General features: G+C 52.0%; 1 protein-coding gene across 1 annotated transcript in view; it reads right to left on the reverse strand.

Annotated features, from left to right (window-relative positions):
* The window catches only part of pld5 (phospholipase D family member 5), a 210,718-nt gene that overhangs the window by 130,963 nt on the left and 65,523 nt on the right, over positions 1-14,232 (reverse strand). Inside the window, exon 2 of the mRNA XM_072512476.1 lies at positions 6,976-7,118. Coding sequence (XP_072368577.1) covers positions 6,976-7,118 — 143 coding nt within the window. The remainder of the gene's footprint in view (positions 1-6,975; positions 7,119-14,232) is intronic.

The raw sequence follows: 14,232 nt of genomic DNA on the forward strand, positions 1-14,232 counted from the left end.
TTTAATAAATGTTTTTTCCTTGTTGTTAAAACTAATTAGCAGTCCTTTGACTCTGCTCCTCCACGTTTTATTAAAAAAAAGGTAAAAGTTACAGTCTTTTGAGCCAGCATTCCATTCATGGATTTGCCCTTCCAGTTATAACATGAATTGGGATCATAAAACTACATTACAACAGTGGTAATTCTGTCACTAGAAGTCCCACCTGCCACACCCCATTATCTTGGACTGAAATCAATGTTTGGGCAGCACGGTAGCACAGCGGTTAGCACAATTGCTTCACAGCTCCAGGGTCCCAGGTTCGATTCCCGGCTTGTGTCACTGTGTGGGTCTGCACGTTCTCCCTGTGTCCGCTGGGTCCTCTGGTTTCCTCCCACAGTCCAAAGATGTGCAGCTTAGGTGGATTGGCCATGCTAAATTATCCCTCAGTGACCACAAAAAGGTTAGGTGGGGTTACTGGGTTACGGGAATAGGGTGGAGGTGTGGGCTTTGGTAGGGTGCTCTTTCCAAGGGCAATTATCCAAACAGGAATAAAGTGTAGCCTGTGAAGTCATTTGCAATCTGAGGCTACGGGCTCACCCATCCCTTGCGACTCCTGTACATCGAAACTAGAAGTACTTCATTGGCTGTCAAGAGCCACTGGGCGTCTGAAGGACGTGAAAGGCGCTACAGAAATGCCCGTCTTTCTGTTTTCCGACCTCCTCCGCTGCAATCTCGCCACTTCGAGGGGGCCCCCCACACAAAAGCAGCATGGCAGCCGGATCCTACGCTCACCAACCCAGGAGGCAATCCGTCAGTGAGATTAAAATAATGCTCGGGGGGGGGGGGGGGGGGGTAAAGTTGCTCGGATTTCACTTCTGGAGCTGTAGATAAGTTTCCATGTCTTAACCCCTGTCTGCCCACCCAAACCAAGCCCCTGTCATAAAATTGGGGCAGAGATCTTTGGATATGTTTTTAACACAATGGCAAAATGGAGCGGATTTCGTGTTCTTTAACAGTGTAGTTGCAAGGGATGGGTGAAGCCGTAGCCTCAGCCCTTTCACAGGCTACACTTTATTTCTGTTTGAATAATTGCATTGTACATGCACATTGCCAATCCATAAATCAAATCTGGCCAGTGCTACAGTCAGATTCATTAGCACTGTTCACTCAGCAGCAGGATTCACTGAGAAAGGAAGAGTTGTTTGACATGAGCGTGAGTCTGCTAGAGCAACCGGTTTGCAGATATGCACCTTGATTTGAGTCCAAGATAATGGGGTGGGGCAGGTGGGACTTCCCGTGACAGAATTTACCACTATTCCCAGTCACCTCTTTGCAGTCAGCTCCTTCGGAATATTTTAGGCAGGCTCACAGAGAAAGAGGAGAAGATGCTTAAATTACTAGCTACCTCCGAAAGCAGCTGCGATAAAAACAGAAAATACTGGAAATATTCGGCAGAATCTGTGGCGACAGAAAGAGTTGATGCTTCAGATGGATGACATTTCATCAGAACGGGTAAAAGTCAGAGATATAATTGAGTTTTGAGCAAGAGTGAATCCTGGTGCTTTTTATTGTCTGGTGTACTGGCCTAGGTTCATAGAATTTACAGTGCAGAAGGAGGCCATTGGGTCCATCGGGTTTGCACTGGCCCTTGGAAAGAGCACCCCACTCAAGTCCTCACTTCCAACATATCCCGGTAACCCAGTAACCCCACCCAACCTTTTTTCTTTGGACACTAAGGGGCAATTTAGCACGGCCAATTCACCTAACCTGCACATCTTTGGACTGTGGGGGGAAACCGGAGCACCCGGGGGAAACCCACGCACACACGGGGAGAACGTGCAGACTCCACACAGACAGTGACCCAAGCCAGGAATTGAACCTGGGGCCCTGGAGCTGTGACACAACTGTGCTAACCACTATGCTACCATGCTGCCGAGCCTCCACCTAGCAGAGACTGAATGCCACTTTTCTGACACCCTCCTACTTCTCCATGACCGTGACCCCACCATCGAACGTCAAGCCTCTGATCTAGGAATGTCCAACCCCTTAATCCTTTCCATCACAATGCTATTTTTTACTCCCTATGTCTAGTCTCTTCCCACCTACATCCATGACTCTTCTGATGCCCTCATTTAAAACTTTAAAAGTTTGGGATTGGGATTCCTGGCCCTAACCATCTCTTTGTCACCGAGGACATCCAATCCCTCTACACCTCCAGTCCCACCAGAATGGCCTGAGAGATCTCCGCTTCTTTCTTGAGCGGAGACCCAACCACTCTCCATCCACCACCACCTGGCTAACTTGTAATTCCTCAATTTCATTCACGACTGCCGACAAAAATGTGTCGTTGTGGGCACCCATCCCCATACCCATAGACCTATGGTTTTCACTGATGATTATATCGATGTCGTTTCCTGCTCTCATCCTGAACTGGAAAACACCACTGACTTTGCTTCCAATTTCCACCCTTCTCTCACCTTCACATGATCCATGCTTTCCTCTTCCGTTCCTGTGTTTCCATTACTGACAATAGGCTATCAACCAATATTCACTACAAGCCCACTGATTCCCACAGTTACCATGACTACGCTTCTTCACACTCCCAGTTTCTCCATCTCCATTACATCGGTCTGACAACACAACCATCCATACTATATTTCCAATATGTCTTCCTTTTTCCTCAACCAAGGATTTCACGTCATGATGGTAGGCAGGGACCATGCCCAACCAATTTGTGCCCTTCTGCTCTCAGCCTTTCCCCCTGTCATCCCTCCTGTCCTCATCTTCCACCTAACCAGCCTTCACAATCAGCAGATCATCCTCTTACATTTCAGCTACCTCCGGTTTGATGCCACTATCAAACAAATCTTCCCCTCCCCTCTTCCAGCATTCCAAAGGGTTCATTCCCTGCACGGCCCCCCTTCACAGACCTCTTCACAGTTGCTGCCCGACCTGATGAGCATTTCACATTTCCAGCCTCTGAAGGATTTTTGCTCTTTTCCAGAATCAGCAGTGTAATGTTGCAGGATAATGTTAACATGCAGTTCCTAAACCTTCAGAGTCTAAGAGATAATGATTCTTCTGGCCCAACTCAGGATGAGGATTGACACGTTTTTGGACATCTAGGACACGGAGTAGATCAACCAATAGTCCGGGCCCCTCTGGAGAGAGTTTGCTTTTTAATGCTCTTTCCAGTAACAGGAAGGTTCAACACAGAGTCTTCCATTAACAAGACCAGGGAACAAAACCAGAGTAATGGCATATATGAAGGAAATGGTTAATAGCACCATTTACCAACTAAATGGCACAAGTAAGCGCAGCACAAAGTGTTGGCTGTCAAAGTGTTGCCCAAATTCTGATCCACAGTAAGCCCCTTGAATAACATTCACCTCTTTCCTTGGAATCTATGTACATATCCACATTCCAGTTTGGGGAAGATTTGCAGGACCTCTCTTCAAACAGTATACCCCAGAATACTGAAGGAGGCTGGAGAGGAAATTGCTGAGGCCTTGACAGAAATCTTTGGATCCTCACTGTCTTCAGGGGATGTCCCGGAGGACTGGAGAATAGCCATTGTTGTTCCTCTGTTCAAGAAGGGTAGCAAGGATAATCCAGGGAACTACAGGCCGGTGAGCCTTACTTCAGTGGTAGGGAAATTACTGGAGAGAATTCTTCGAGACAGGATCTACTCCCATTTGGAAGCAAGTGGGCGTATTAGTGAGAGGCAGCATGGCTTTGTGAAGGGGAGGTCGTGTCTCACTAACTTGATAGAGTTTTTCGAGGAGGTCACTAAATGATTGATGCAGGTAGGGCAGTGGATGTTGTCTATATGGACTTCAGTAAGGCCTTTGACAAGGTCCCTCATGGTAGACTAGTACAAAAGGTGAAGTCACACGGGATCAGGGGTGAGCTGGCAAGGTGGATACAGAACTGGCTAGGTCATAGAAGGCAGAGAGTAGCAATGGAAGGATGCTTTTCTAATTGGAGGGCTGTGACCAGTGGTGTTCCACAGGGATCAGTGCTGGGACCTATGCTCTTTGTAGTATATATAAATGATTTGGAGGAAAATGTAACTGGTCTGATTAGTAAGTTTGCAGACGACACAAAGGTTGGTGGAATTGCAGATAGTGATGAGGACTGTCAGAGGATGCAGCAGGATTTAGATTGTTTGGAGACTTGGGCGGAGAGATGGCAGATGGAATTTAATCCGGACAAATGTGAGGGAATGCATTTTGGAAGGTCTAATGCAGGTAGGGAATATACAGTGAATGGTAGAACCCTCAAGAGTATTGAAAGTCAAAGAGATCTAGGAGTACAGGTCCACAGGTCATTGAAAGGGGCAACACAGGTGGAGAAGGTAGTCAAGAAGGCATACGGCATGCTTGCTTTCATTGGCCGGGGCATTGAGTATAGGAATTGGCAAGTCATGTTGCAGCTGTATAGAACCTTAGTTAGGCCACACTTGGAGTATAGTGTTCAATTCTGGTCGCCACACTACCAGAAGGATGTGGAGGCTTTAGAGAGGATGCAGAAGAGATTTACCAGAATGTTGCCTGGTATGGAGGGCATTAGCTATGAGGAGCAGTTGAATAAACTCGGTTTGTTCTCACTGGAACAACGGAGGTTGAGAGGCGACCTGATAGAGGTCTACAAAATTATGAGGGGCATAGACAGAGTGGATAGTCAGAGGCTTTTCCCCGGGGTAGAGGGGTCAATTACCAGGGGGCATAGGTTTAAGGTGAGAGGGGCAAGGTTTAGAGTAGATGTACGAGGCAAGTTTTTTTACACAGAGGGTAGTGGGTGCCTGGAACTCGCTACCGGAGGAGGTGGTGGAAGCAGGGACGATAGTGACATTTAAGGGGCATCTTGACAAATACATGAATAGGATGGGAATAGAGGGATACGGACCCAGGAAGTGTAGAAGATTGTAGTTTAGTCGGGCAGCATGGTCGGCACGGGCTTGGAGGGCCGAAGGGCCTGTTCCTGTGCTGTACATTTCTTTGTTCTTTGTTCTTTGTAGTATCTATTCTCAGACTTTGATTCTGTTACAATCCCATAGAGGCCCATTAAAATGAACAAGTTCCCTTTGAATGAATGATTGCAATTGATTTTGAGGAAGGCAATAAAGAGCTATGCCAAATGCCAACCTGGACAGCACTCACAATATCGCTCAGAACTTGCCAAATCCCGTAACAACCTCCCCGAACAGGCGCCGGAATGTGGCGACTAGGGGCTTTTCACAGTAACTTCATTTCAAGCCTACTTGTGACAATAAGCGATTTTCATTTTCATTTTCAAATGACATAACCTGGCCTTCTTTTACCTAGAATATCAAAAGGTAGTAGAGTGTGGAATTTTCTCCCACAAATCCTGCATTGGAGGGATTCTATGATTCAATGAAAGTAGTCCATGCTAGCTCCATTAATAAATTTCAATTCGAGACTGGTAGATTTTTAATCGGGTATGTTACAATCCCCACAGGGATCCATCAACCACGAGAACCAAATTTACCAAACAATCCGCAAATGAAAAGATTACCAAAGAAGATTGCATTTTTGTAACTTTTGCCTGCACACAGATCAGAATCAATGTAAATTAAATATAAAATCACAGAAAGTACAAACTACAAATTACGCATGCAATAACAGATACACCAAAGATAGACCCCATGGATTTTATAGGCAGTCCTCCTGCCTGTTTTCAGCCACAGAATTCTTCTGAGCTCAGATCATTCTTGGGAAAAATTCCCTTTCATCCCAGGACTTAGCAAATTCTCTGACAGCAACAACCTCTGTGCGGACAGGGTTGCATCTGTGCACCCCTCTATACAATGGCACACTCCTCTCCAGAACCCTCTCAGCTCTTGCTGGTTATGTTAGCATGGCTCAACCAGAACCGTATTTTATCATTGCAAGTCCCATTCTGGGCATTCAATCAGCAGCAGTCCAAAATGTGTTTTCTGAGCGCCCAGGAGTCCATTTGTTCGCTCTTTCCTGTTTTTCTGTCTTCCACTCAGTCTCTATATTTTAACTTCCTTCCTGTTGGTCCTGCTCCCTGGTCATAGGTCACCAGATCATAGAATCATCATAGAATTTTCAGTGCAGAAGGAGGTCATTTGGCCCATCGAGTCTGCACCGGCTCTTGGAAAGAGCACCCTACTTAAGTATTCTGGAATGTCTGGTTGGTACATACATACATAGATACATAGAACATACAGTGCAGAAGGAGGCCATTCGGCCCATCAAATCTGCACCGACCCACTTAAGCCCTCACTTCCACCCTATCCCCATAACCCAATAACCCCTCCTAACCTTTCTGGATACTAAGGGCAATTTAGCATGACCAATCCACCTATCCTGCACATCTTTGGATTCAACAATTGTATTTCAACAAGGCGTTGAATGTTATCTTTGACATTTATTCAAGACAAGGTTTAAAAATCAATGGATTAAAAAAAAAGAGATCAGCAATGACAAGGAAGCATTTCTTCACAAAAATGTCACATCCCAGCTGGCCAAATAGGTCACGACCTGCTGGCAAGTGCTCAATGCAATCTGAATGTACGTCAATAGTGGAGTAGAAAAGACGGAACACTCTGCGTCACGGCTGCGTGGCTACACTTTTCCTGCCCAGTGTGGTATTGAGCCATTTGGCTGGAAACTTTCCAGCCTGTGTTGTATTGTCACAATTTGGCTGTGGCAGCACGAGGAAAGCTGTAATTGGTTTCAACATGCATGGGTCGGAGAGTTGAGAAATGAGCAGGTGTCTTTTTTATGGTCACTGGGGGTCGTAGGGGATAGAGCCACTTCCTCATGTGATATTTCCCACAAATAAAAGTATGTCACTTGGATAAAATACAGGAGGGCTTCTAGAACATCTGGAATCAAACTTGATTACGGAGCCATAGTGTGATACAACTCTGCCCTTTCAAGAGAAAGAGAAGGAAAACTTGGGGCAATGTGCCGACGCAAATGCCTGAAGTAAACCCATTCTTACCGGCAATCCCTATTGCAGTTGTCCTCTGAAATGTCTTCTGTGTCACTGCTGCTGCCTGGAATGTCCACAGCTGAAAATATTAGCGCAACAGAGATGGCGAAACAACACACCAGAGCAAAACCTACGATGCACTTCTGCTGTGACTAAGGTGGAGAAAACAAAACAGAGTTGTATGAATATTGGCTCAGTTAGAGCAAAACACAGAACAATTTGCAGACTTTTTTCTTTAAATAGCAGATGAAAAGAAAGCAAGGAATGCGATTTGGCCCATCATAGAATACATAGAATAGATGGAATCCCTACAGTGCAGAAGGAAGCCATTTGGCCCATCGAGTCTGCGCCAACCCGCCGAAACAGCAGCCCACCTAGGCCCACTCCTCCACCCTATCCCCGCCACTCCACCTAAGCGACACATCTTTGGACACTAAGGGGCTCATTTTTAGCATGGCCAATCCACCAAACCTGCAATGTCTTTGGATTGTGGGAGGAAGTGCAAACTCCATGCAGGCAGTCACCCAAGGCCAGAATTGAACCCGGGTCCCTGGCGCTGTGAGGCATCAGTGCTAACCACTGTGCCATCATGCCACCCAATCCATCCGGCTCCTTATGCAAACCACAGACACATTTACCCCTCCCATTCAATCTTCCAAAAGAAGGCATTGCATAAATAACCCAAAAAGTGAATTGAGTGTTCCGATTCTCATCCTGCCTTTCTTCAGCACGGTCGGTCCCCTCTCAGATCCCATTTATTTGTCCCAGAAAACAAGCCTATTCTGCAGGTTGACAATAACTTGCATTTACATAGCACCTTTAACAAGGGAAAGAGGCCAAGGCACGACTTGATCATCTTCAATTCTATGCTGCTGGAGCTTGGCAGAGAAGTGAGTATTTTATGGAGCCGATTCATGTCCGTTGGGAGGTTCAGACCATTTAAAACCAATGAAATGTGAAGGAAGGTGCCTCTTTATTTTCTGAATGCCGTTTGTATTGATTTTGTAAAGAGCCATTTATGACGGAGTCCACAAACCAGAAACTCAACCCCCCACCTCCCACCCTCCCAAAACACAACCCCACCCACACATACCCCCAACTACCCCATCCAGCCTGACCGCTAACCCCCCCTACCCCAATCCCCTCCCACAGCTAATTCAGCCATTAAGAGGAACCTTTTTGCTGCAAAAAACATGCATCTGCTGCAGAAAATCCTGAGAGGCACAGGGCGGGATTCTCCCGCAATTGGCGGGATGGCCCGACGCCGGCGGCAAGAACGGCGCGGACTACTCCGGCATCAGGCCAACCGGAAGTTGCGGAATCCTCCACACTTCCGGGGGCTAAGCCAGCGGCGGAGCGATTGGCGCCACGACAATCAGCGGCGAAGGGCCGCCGTGGGCCGGCGAGAGTTGGCGCATGCGCAGAACCGGCGTCGTGGTTCCGCGCATGCGCAGACGGGCCGGCGTGTTTCCTGCGGATGCACAGCGGGGTTCTTCTCCGTGCCGGCCATGGCGGAGCCCTACAGAGGCCGGCGTGGAAGGAAGGAGTGCCCCCACGGCACAGGCCTGCCCGCAGATCGGCGGGCCCCGATCGCGGCTGTAGTGATGGTACAACTGGCCTTGCTGTTCCTGGGGTATCAATGGGAACAGCAGGGAAATGAGGGAAAAATCTACCCGAGTTCCTCCCATTTATAATTATTATCCATTTATTTTAAATTTAGAGGGCCCAATTCATTTTTTTTCCAATTAAGGGGCAATTTTGCATGGCCGATCCACCTGGAGTGGCTGCAGCTGCTCTCTGTTGCTGAGTGCTGGCTTTTGCCGACTTGCCTGCAGGAAGGAGAGAGGGAGGAGAGCGGAAGGAAGGAACAACAACAACAACAGGAAGGTGGCTGCAAAACAAGGTGGGAGTAAAGCCCCTTTGTACTGTTTCCTTGCTGGGCCCCCCCTCCCGAGCTGAGGACCCGGCCCTGCACAATTCTCCCAACTGTCAGGCCTTCCTCATTCCACCTGGTGAGCTTGTTCCTGGACGGGGACATTGAGTGGTTGCTGGGGCCCTCCCGGGCTGGAGATCCCTTACACCAGCAGGGAGGAGATCGGTTCCACGGTGGGAGCACAGACTGTATTTTGCTGAGCCCTATTTGGGCCGAAGGCTTCTTTAAACCAGCGTCACTTACCTCAGTGTGGTGACCCAGGGTGGGAGCACGGACTGTGTTTTTTTTTTAGTGGGTCCCCACCTGGGCTGAAGATCCCCAATCCTCCCACCCTCCAGCTTCACCCGGAGTCTCCGGAGTCTCTCACCTCGGGCACCATTCCATCTACGGTGCCCCACCCGCCTGTGCTGCTGACCTCCTCCAACAGGGCTCCTTCTTCTCTCTTCTCTTCCCTGCTTTGCTCCCCTGTATACCTTCCAAGGGGGAGAGTCATTCCACCTCGCTCTCCCCTGACAACCCCCTCCCCACTATTGATTTCCTCAATTAAATTCCAATGCGACAAAGCCCTCATCGGGGTGGGCGTGGCATTTGCCCTGACGGCCACTCCACCCACTCCAGTGGCAGGGTGAAGAACTGCCCCGCTTCCAAAGCCACCACTGACACCAAGGTGGCTGCGAGTGGCCTGGCCGGCCCCTCCCCCTCCATTGGCATTACCACCCCGACCCTGCAGGGGGACACCGTGCTGGCGCAGACTGGCTGGTCGGCTGCCGGAGTGGAGGAGGGAGGGCTTCCATCAGGCCGCAAGGCCCGAAAGAAGGCAAGGCAGGGATCGGCTGCAAATACCCCCAACCCCGTCAGCCGAGAGACCCCTGCGTCCCAGAACTCCGGCTTGGGGGCCGCTGCGGACACTCAAGCTCATCCCGGGCCCATTGATGCCTCAGCGTCGAGTACCGGGCCCGTCGTCGTTTTGGCGTGGGTCAGCAGGGGGAGGGGGGGGGATGCTCCCAGGCCGGCGCAGAAGATGGCAACATCTTGAACCCGGATCAAAGTGTTGAGGGGAGGGGGGGCGTTGCAAGAATGGAGATTTCTTCGGCGCAGGGCACAGACGGCGACTGCCCGGAGCTGGCCGGTTGCTCGGTGAGGGGCACGGGGGATGATTTTGGGTCCATCAGCAGCGAGATGGTGGGCTCCCTCGTGGCTGACACCGAGTCACCCCTCATCCCCCGAGGGGAACTCCGGTATTTTCTGCATGCAAACTGCGGTCGCCGAAACCGAGTGCAGCTAGCCCTCGACCGGTGGTCCGACTTGGCGCTGCTTATCCGGTCTTCCCACGCCTACGTTAAAGAGGCGGAGGCGCGGACGCTTCTGAGCAGCGCTGGCAGAAATCTTCCCTCGCCGGACTCCTGAGGGGCCTGCGCTCCTCTGCCCCTTCCGAGCACTGGAAAGGTGAAGGTAGCACTTTACTACTGACATGGAGGTGACCATAGCCAGCCTCAACATTAACGGCAGCAGGGACGGGCTCCGCAGGTTCCAGAACTTCTCGGTCCTCCGGGATGGGAAGTATGCGCCGTGCTTCCTGCAAGAAACCCACACCGCTCCGGGAGACAAAGCCACACGGCTCCTGGAGTGGCGGGGGGGGGGGGGGGGGGGGGGGGGGGGGGTGTCTACATCAGTCACCTAGCCTCATGTTTAGGCGGGGTGGCTATCTTGTTCGCCCCACAATTTCAGCCGGAGATCTGGGGGTCAAGGAGCCAGTGCCAGGCCGGTTGTTGCACTTTACGGTCCGCGAGGGGGTTGAGGTACTTCACTTTGTGAATGTCTACGCTGTCCAGGCTGGCCAGCAGCAGACAACTTTCTTCGAACAAGTGTCCACTTCAGAGAGTCATGAACACCGCCCAGTCCATCACACGAACCTGCCTCCCATCCATTGACTCCATCTACACCTCCCGTTGCCTGGGGAAAGCGGGCAGCATAATCAAAGATCCCTCCCACCCGACTTACTCACTCTTCCAACTTCTTCCATCGGGCAGGAGATACAGAAGTCTGAGAACACGCACGAACAGACTCAAAAACAGCTTCTTCCCCACTGTCACCAGATTCCTAAATGACCCTCTTATGGACTGACCTCATTAACACACCCTGTATGCTTCATCCGATGCCAGTGCTTTTGTAGTTACATTGTATACCTTGTGTTGCGCTATTATGTATTTTCTTTTCTTCCCTTTTCTTCTCATGTACTTAATGATCTGTTGAGCTGCTCGCAGAAAAATACTTTTCACTGTACCTCGGTACATGTGACAATAAACAAATCCAATCCAATCCAATCCACTCATCTTGGCACCATCGCTGCGGCGGGTGCATCATCCTGGGGGGGGGGGGGGTTTAATTGCACTCTCGGGACAAAGGACCGCCTTGGTACCCAGTGCAGCTCTCGTGTGGTGGTGAAGTGAAGGAACCTGGTCGGGTTCTTTGACTTGGTGGACGTCTGGCGGACTCTCCATCCTGACTCCAGCGTCTTCACCTTTGTGAGGCCTGGGGTCGGAGCGTCCAGAATCGACCGCCTGGCGTACCGGCCCCGTGTCCCGACGGCCTCTGTGCAGCAGGTGGCGTACTCGGACCACCGTCTCGTGTGGGCGGGGCTCGCCCTGTCTTGCACTCAGTCGCGGTCCGCGTACTGGCATTTTAACAACCTGCTGCTGGAGGACAAGCGGTTCCTGGGCTCGTTTCGTCACTTCTGGACCGGCTGGAGAAGGAAGCGGGGAGGCTTCCCCTCCTGGAGGCTATGGTGGGACGTGGGCAAGACTCACGTGCGTACCTTCTGTCAGGAGTAGGTGAGGGGGTGGACAAAGAGGCGGAAATCCAGGGTCGAGGAGTTGGAAAAGGAGGTGCTCGACCTGGAGTCATGTCTCGGTCAGCCCGATGAAGACCCGGCCCTGCGGCTGGTGTACAGAGAGAAGAAGGGCGCATTGCGGGACCTGCAACTTGTCGGGTCCCGGGGCGCGTATGTGAGGTCCTGGATCCAGATCCTTACGGAGATGGACCACGACTCCCCCTTCTTCTACTTGCTGGGAAAAAGGCGTGGGGTCAGTCAGCAGCCCCTCACCCTCACGCTGCTGGCCGATGACAGGTCCCTCGACTCAAATCCGGAGGAGTTTCGGGCCCAAATCCAAAGTTTCTACAGCGCTCTCTTCTCTCCGGACCTGTCCAGCGAGGATGCTTGCAGAGTTTTGGGGGAGGACCTGCTGCAGGTCGGCCCAGAGGGCGCCGGTAGGCTTGATACCCCTATAAGCCTGGGGGAACTGACCGGCGCCCTCGCCAGCCTGTCCAGGGGCAAAACCCCAGAGCTGGACGGGCTGACCGTGGAGTTCTTCAGGGTGTTTTGGGACGTCCTGGGGATTGACTATTCGGGGGTCCTGGGGGAAAGTATCGCAACCGGGGAGATGTCCCTCTAATGGCGCAGAGCCACCATTACCCTCCTGCCAAAGAGGGGGGATCTCCGCCACCTTAAAAACTGGTGTCCGGTCTCCCTCCGCAGCACGGATTACAAGATTTTCACCAAGGCAATGAGTTTGCGCCTTGGCACCGTGCTGGACCACGTGATCCACCCTGACCAGTCCTACACAGTCCCGGGCCGCACGATCCATGACAACATCCATCTGGTCCGGGACCTGGTCCATCATTCCCATAGGGCTGGTATGTCGAGCGTCTTCCCGTCCCTCGATCAGGAGAAGACGTTCGACAGGGTGGATCATGAATACTGCTGCAGAATGTCTCGTTCAGGTTAAGGGGTCACTGACCTCGCCCCTTCGCTTTGGGAGAGGGGTGCCTCAGGGCTGCCCTTTGTATGGCCAACTTTATTCTATTTGCGTGGAGCCTTTCCTGCGCCTCCTGCGGAGGAGGCTGTCGGGTCTGCTTCTGCGTGGGCCGGGCATTGGGGTGGTCCTTTCAGCTTACGCTGATGACGTGCTCCTCATGTTCACTGACTCTGCGGAGGATGCGAGAATGCCAGGCTGTCCTCTGCCAGGATCAACTGGGCCAAATGTTCCGGACTCCTGGTCGGTCCGTGGCAGACGGACCCCCTCCCAGAGGAGCTCTGGCCTTTCCCCTGGAGCAGGACCAGGCTCCTCTATTTGGGAGTCCATCTTTGCACGGCTGAGGAATCCTGGCCGGTTAACTGGCAGGAGCTGGAGACCAAGGTCGCCGCTCGCTTGAGACGCTGGACAGGACTGCTCCGAGTGCTGTCCTACAGGGGTCGAGTTCTCGTCATAAACCAGCTGATAGCCTCCATGTGGTGGCACCGGCTGGGCACTTTCACCCCTCCCCCTGACTTTGTCAAAAAGATCCAGAGAATGCTTGTAGAGTTCTTCTGGGACAAGAGACTGCACTGGGTCGCTGCTGAATTTCTGAGTCACCCGCTTAGGGAGGGCGACCAGGTGCTGGTGCCTTTGCACCCAGGTGGCGACCTTCCGCCTTCAGACCCTGCAGCGATACCTTTATGTTGAGCCCCCTCCACGATGGTATGCCCTGGTGACGCATTTCCTCTGCCAGGTGCACAGCCTGGATTATGACGTGCAGCTCCTGTTCATAGATCTGCAGGGTCTTTGTTACCCTCTGCAGACGCTGCCCGTCTTTTACCAGGACCTGCTCAAAGTCTGAAACATGGTCGCCTCGCGCCGCAGCTCCCACCCGTCAGGGGTGTTGGCTGTCGTCAGGGAGCCGCTGCTCAGGAATCCGCACCTCCACCAATACCATTTCGAGTGGCTGGCGGAGGAGCGAGCTGTGGCTGCCGGGGTGACCCGGATCGGGGACGTGCTGGGTGGCGGAGGTGTGGGCTGGATGACACCCTATGAGTTAGCACAACGTGCAGCGGTGGACGTCCGGCTCGCAGCCAATGCCGTCCGAGACCTCAAAACGGTCGTGCTCGGACCCGATGGCACTCGTGGTTTGGAGGACGCGCAGATGTGTGGGCGAACCCCTGCCCAGACAGAATTCCACATTGGTCCCAGGCCCCGAAACCTCCCTCGGGGGCTGGTGCCCCACAATCGTAGCCGCCTCACGGAAATACCCTCCATGCCTTTTCGCACTGCGCGGCAGGGTTTCTTGTACGGCTGCTGTTGCACACCCTTCGCCTCCTTACCCTCGCCCGTCGTCCGGACATGCCATGGCGTGCCTTGTTGCCGTCCGACGGCAGAGAACCCTACTTGAGGTCCCTCTATGTAGGAGTCCTCCCCCTCAATCTTGGGGACCTAGGGTGGAGGGTGTTGCATGCAGCAGTGCCGTATGATCACCGATTGCACCGGTTCACGGACTCCCAAGGAGCCTGCCATTTTTGC

Source organism: Scyliorhinus torazame, chromosome 1, assembly GCF_047496885.1.
Source record: "Scyliorhinus torazame isolate Kashiwa2021f chromosome 1, sScyTor2.1, whole genome shotgun sequence".
NCBI lineage: Eukaryota > Metazoa > Chordata > Chondrichthyes > Carcharhiniformes > Scyliorhinidae > Scyliorhinus > Scyliorhinus torazame.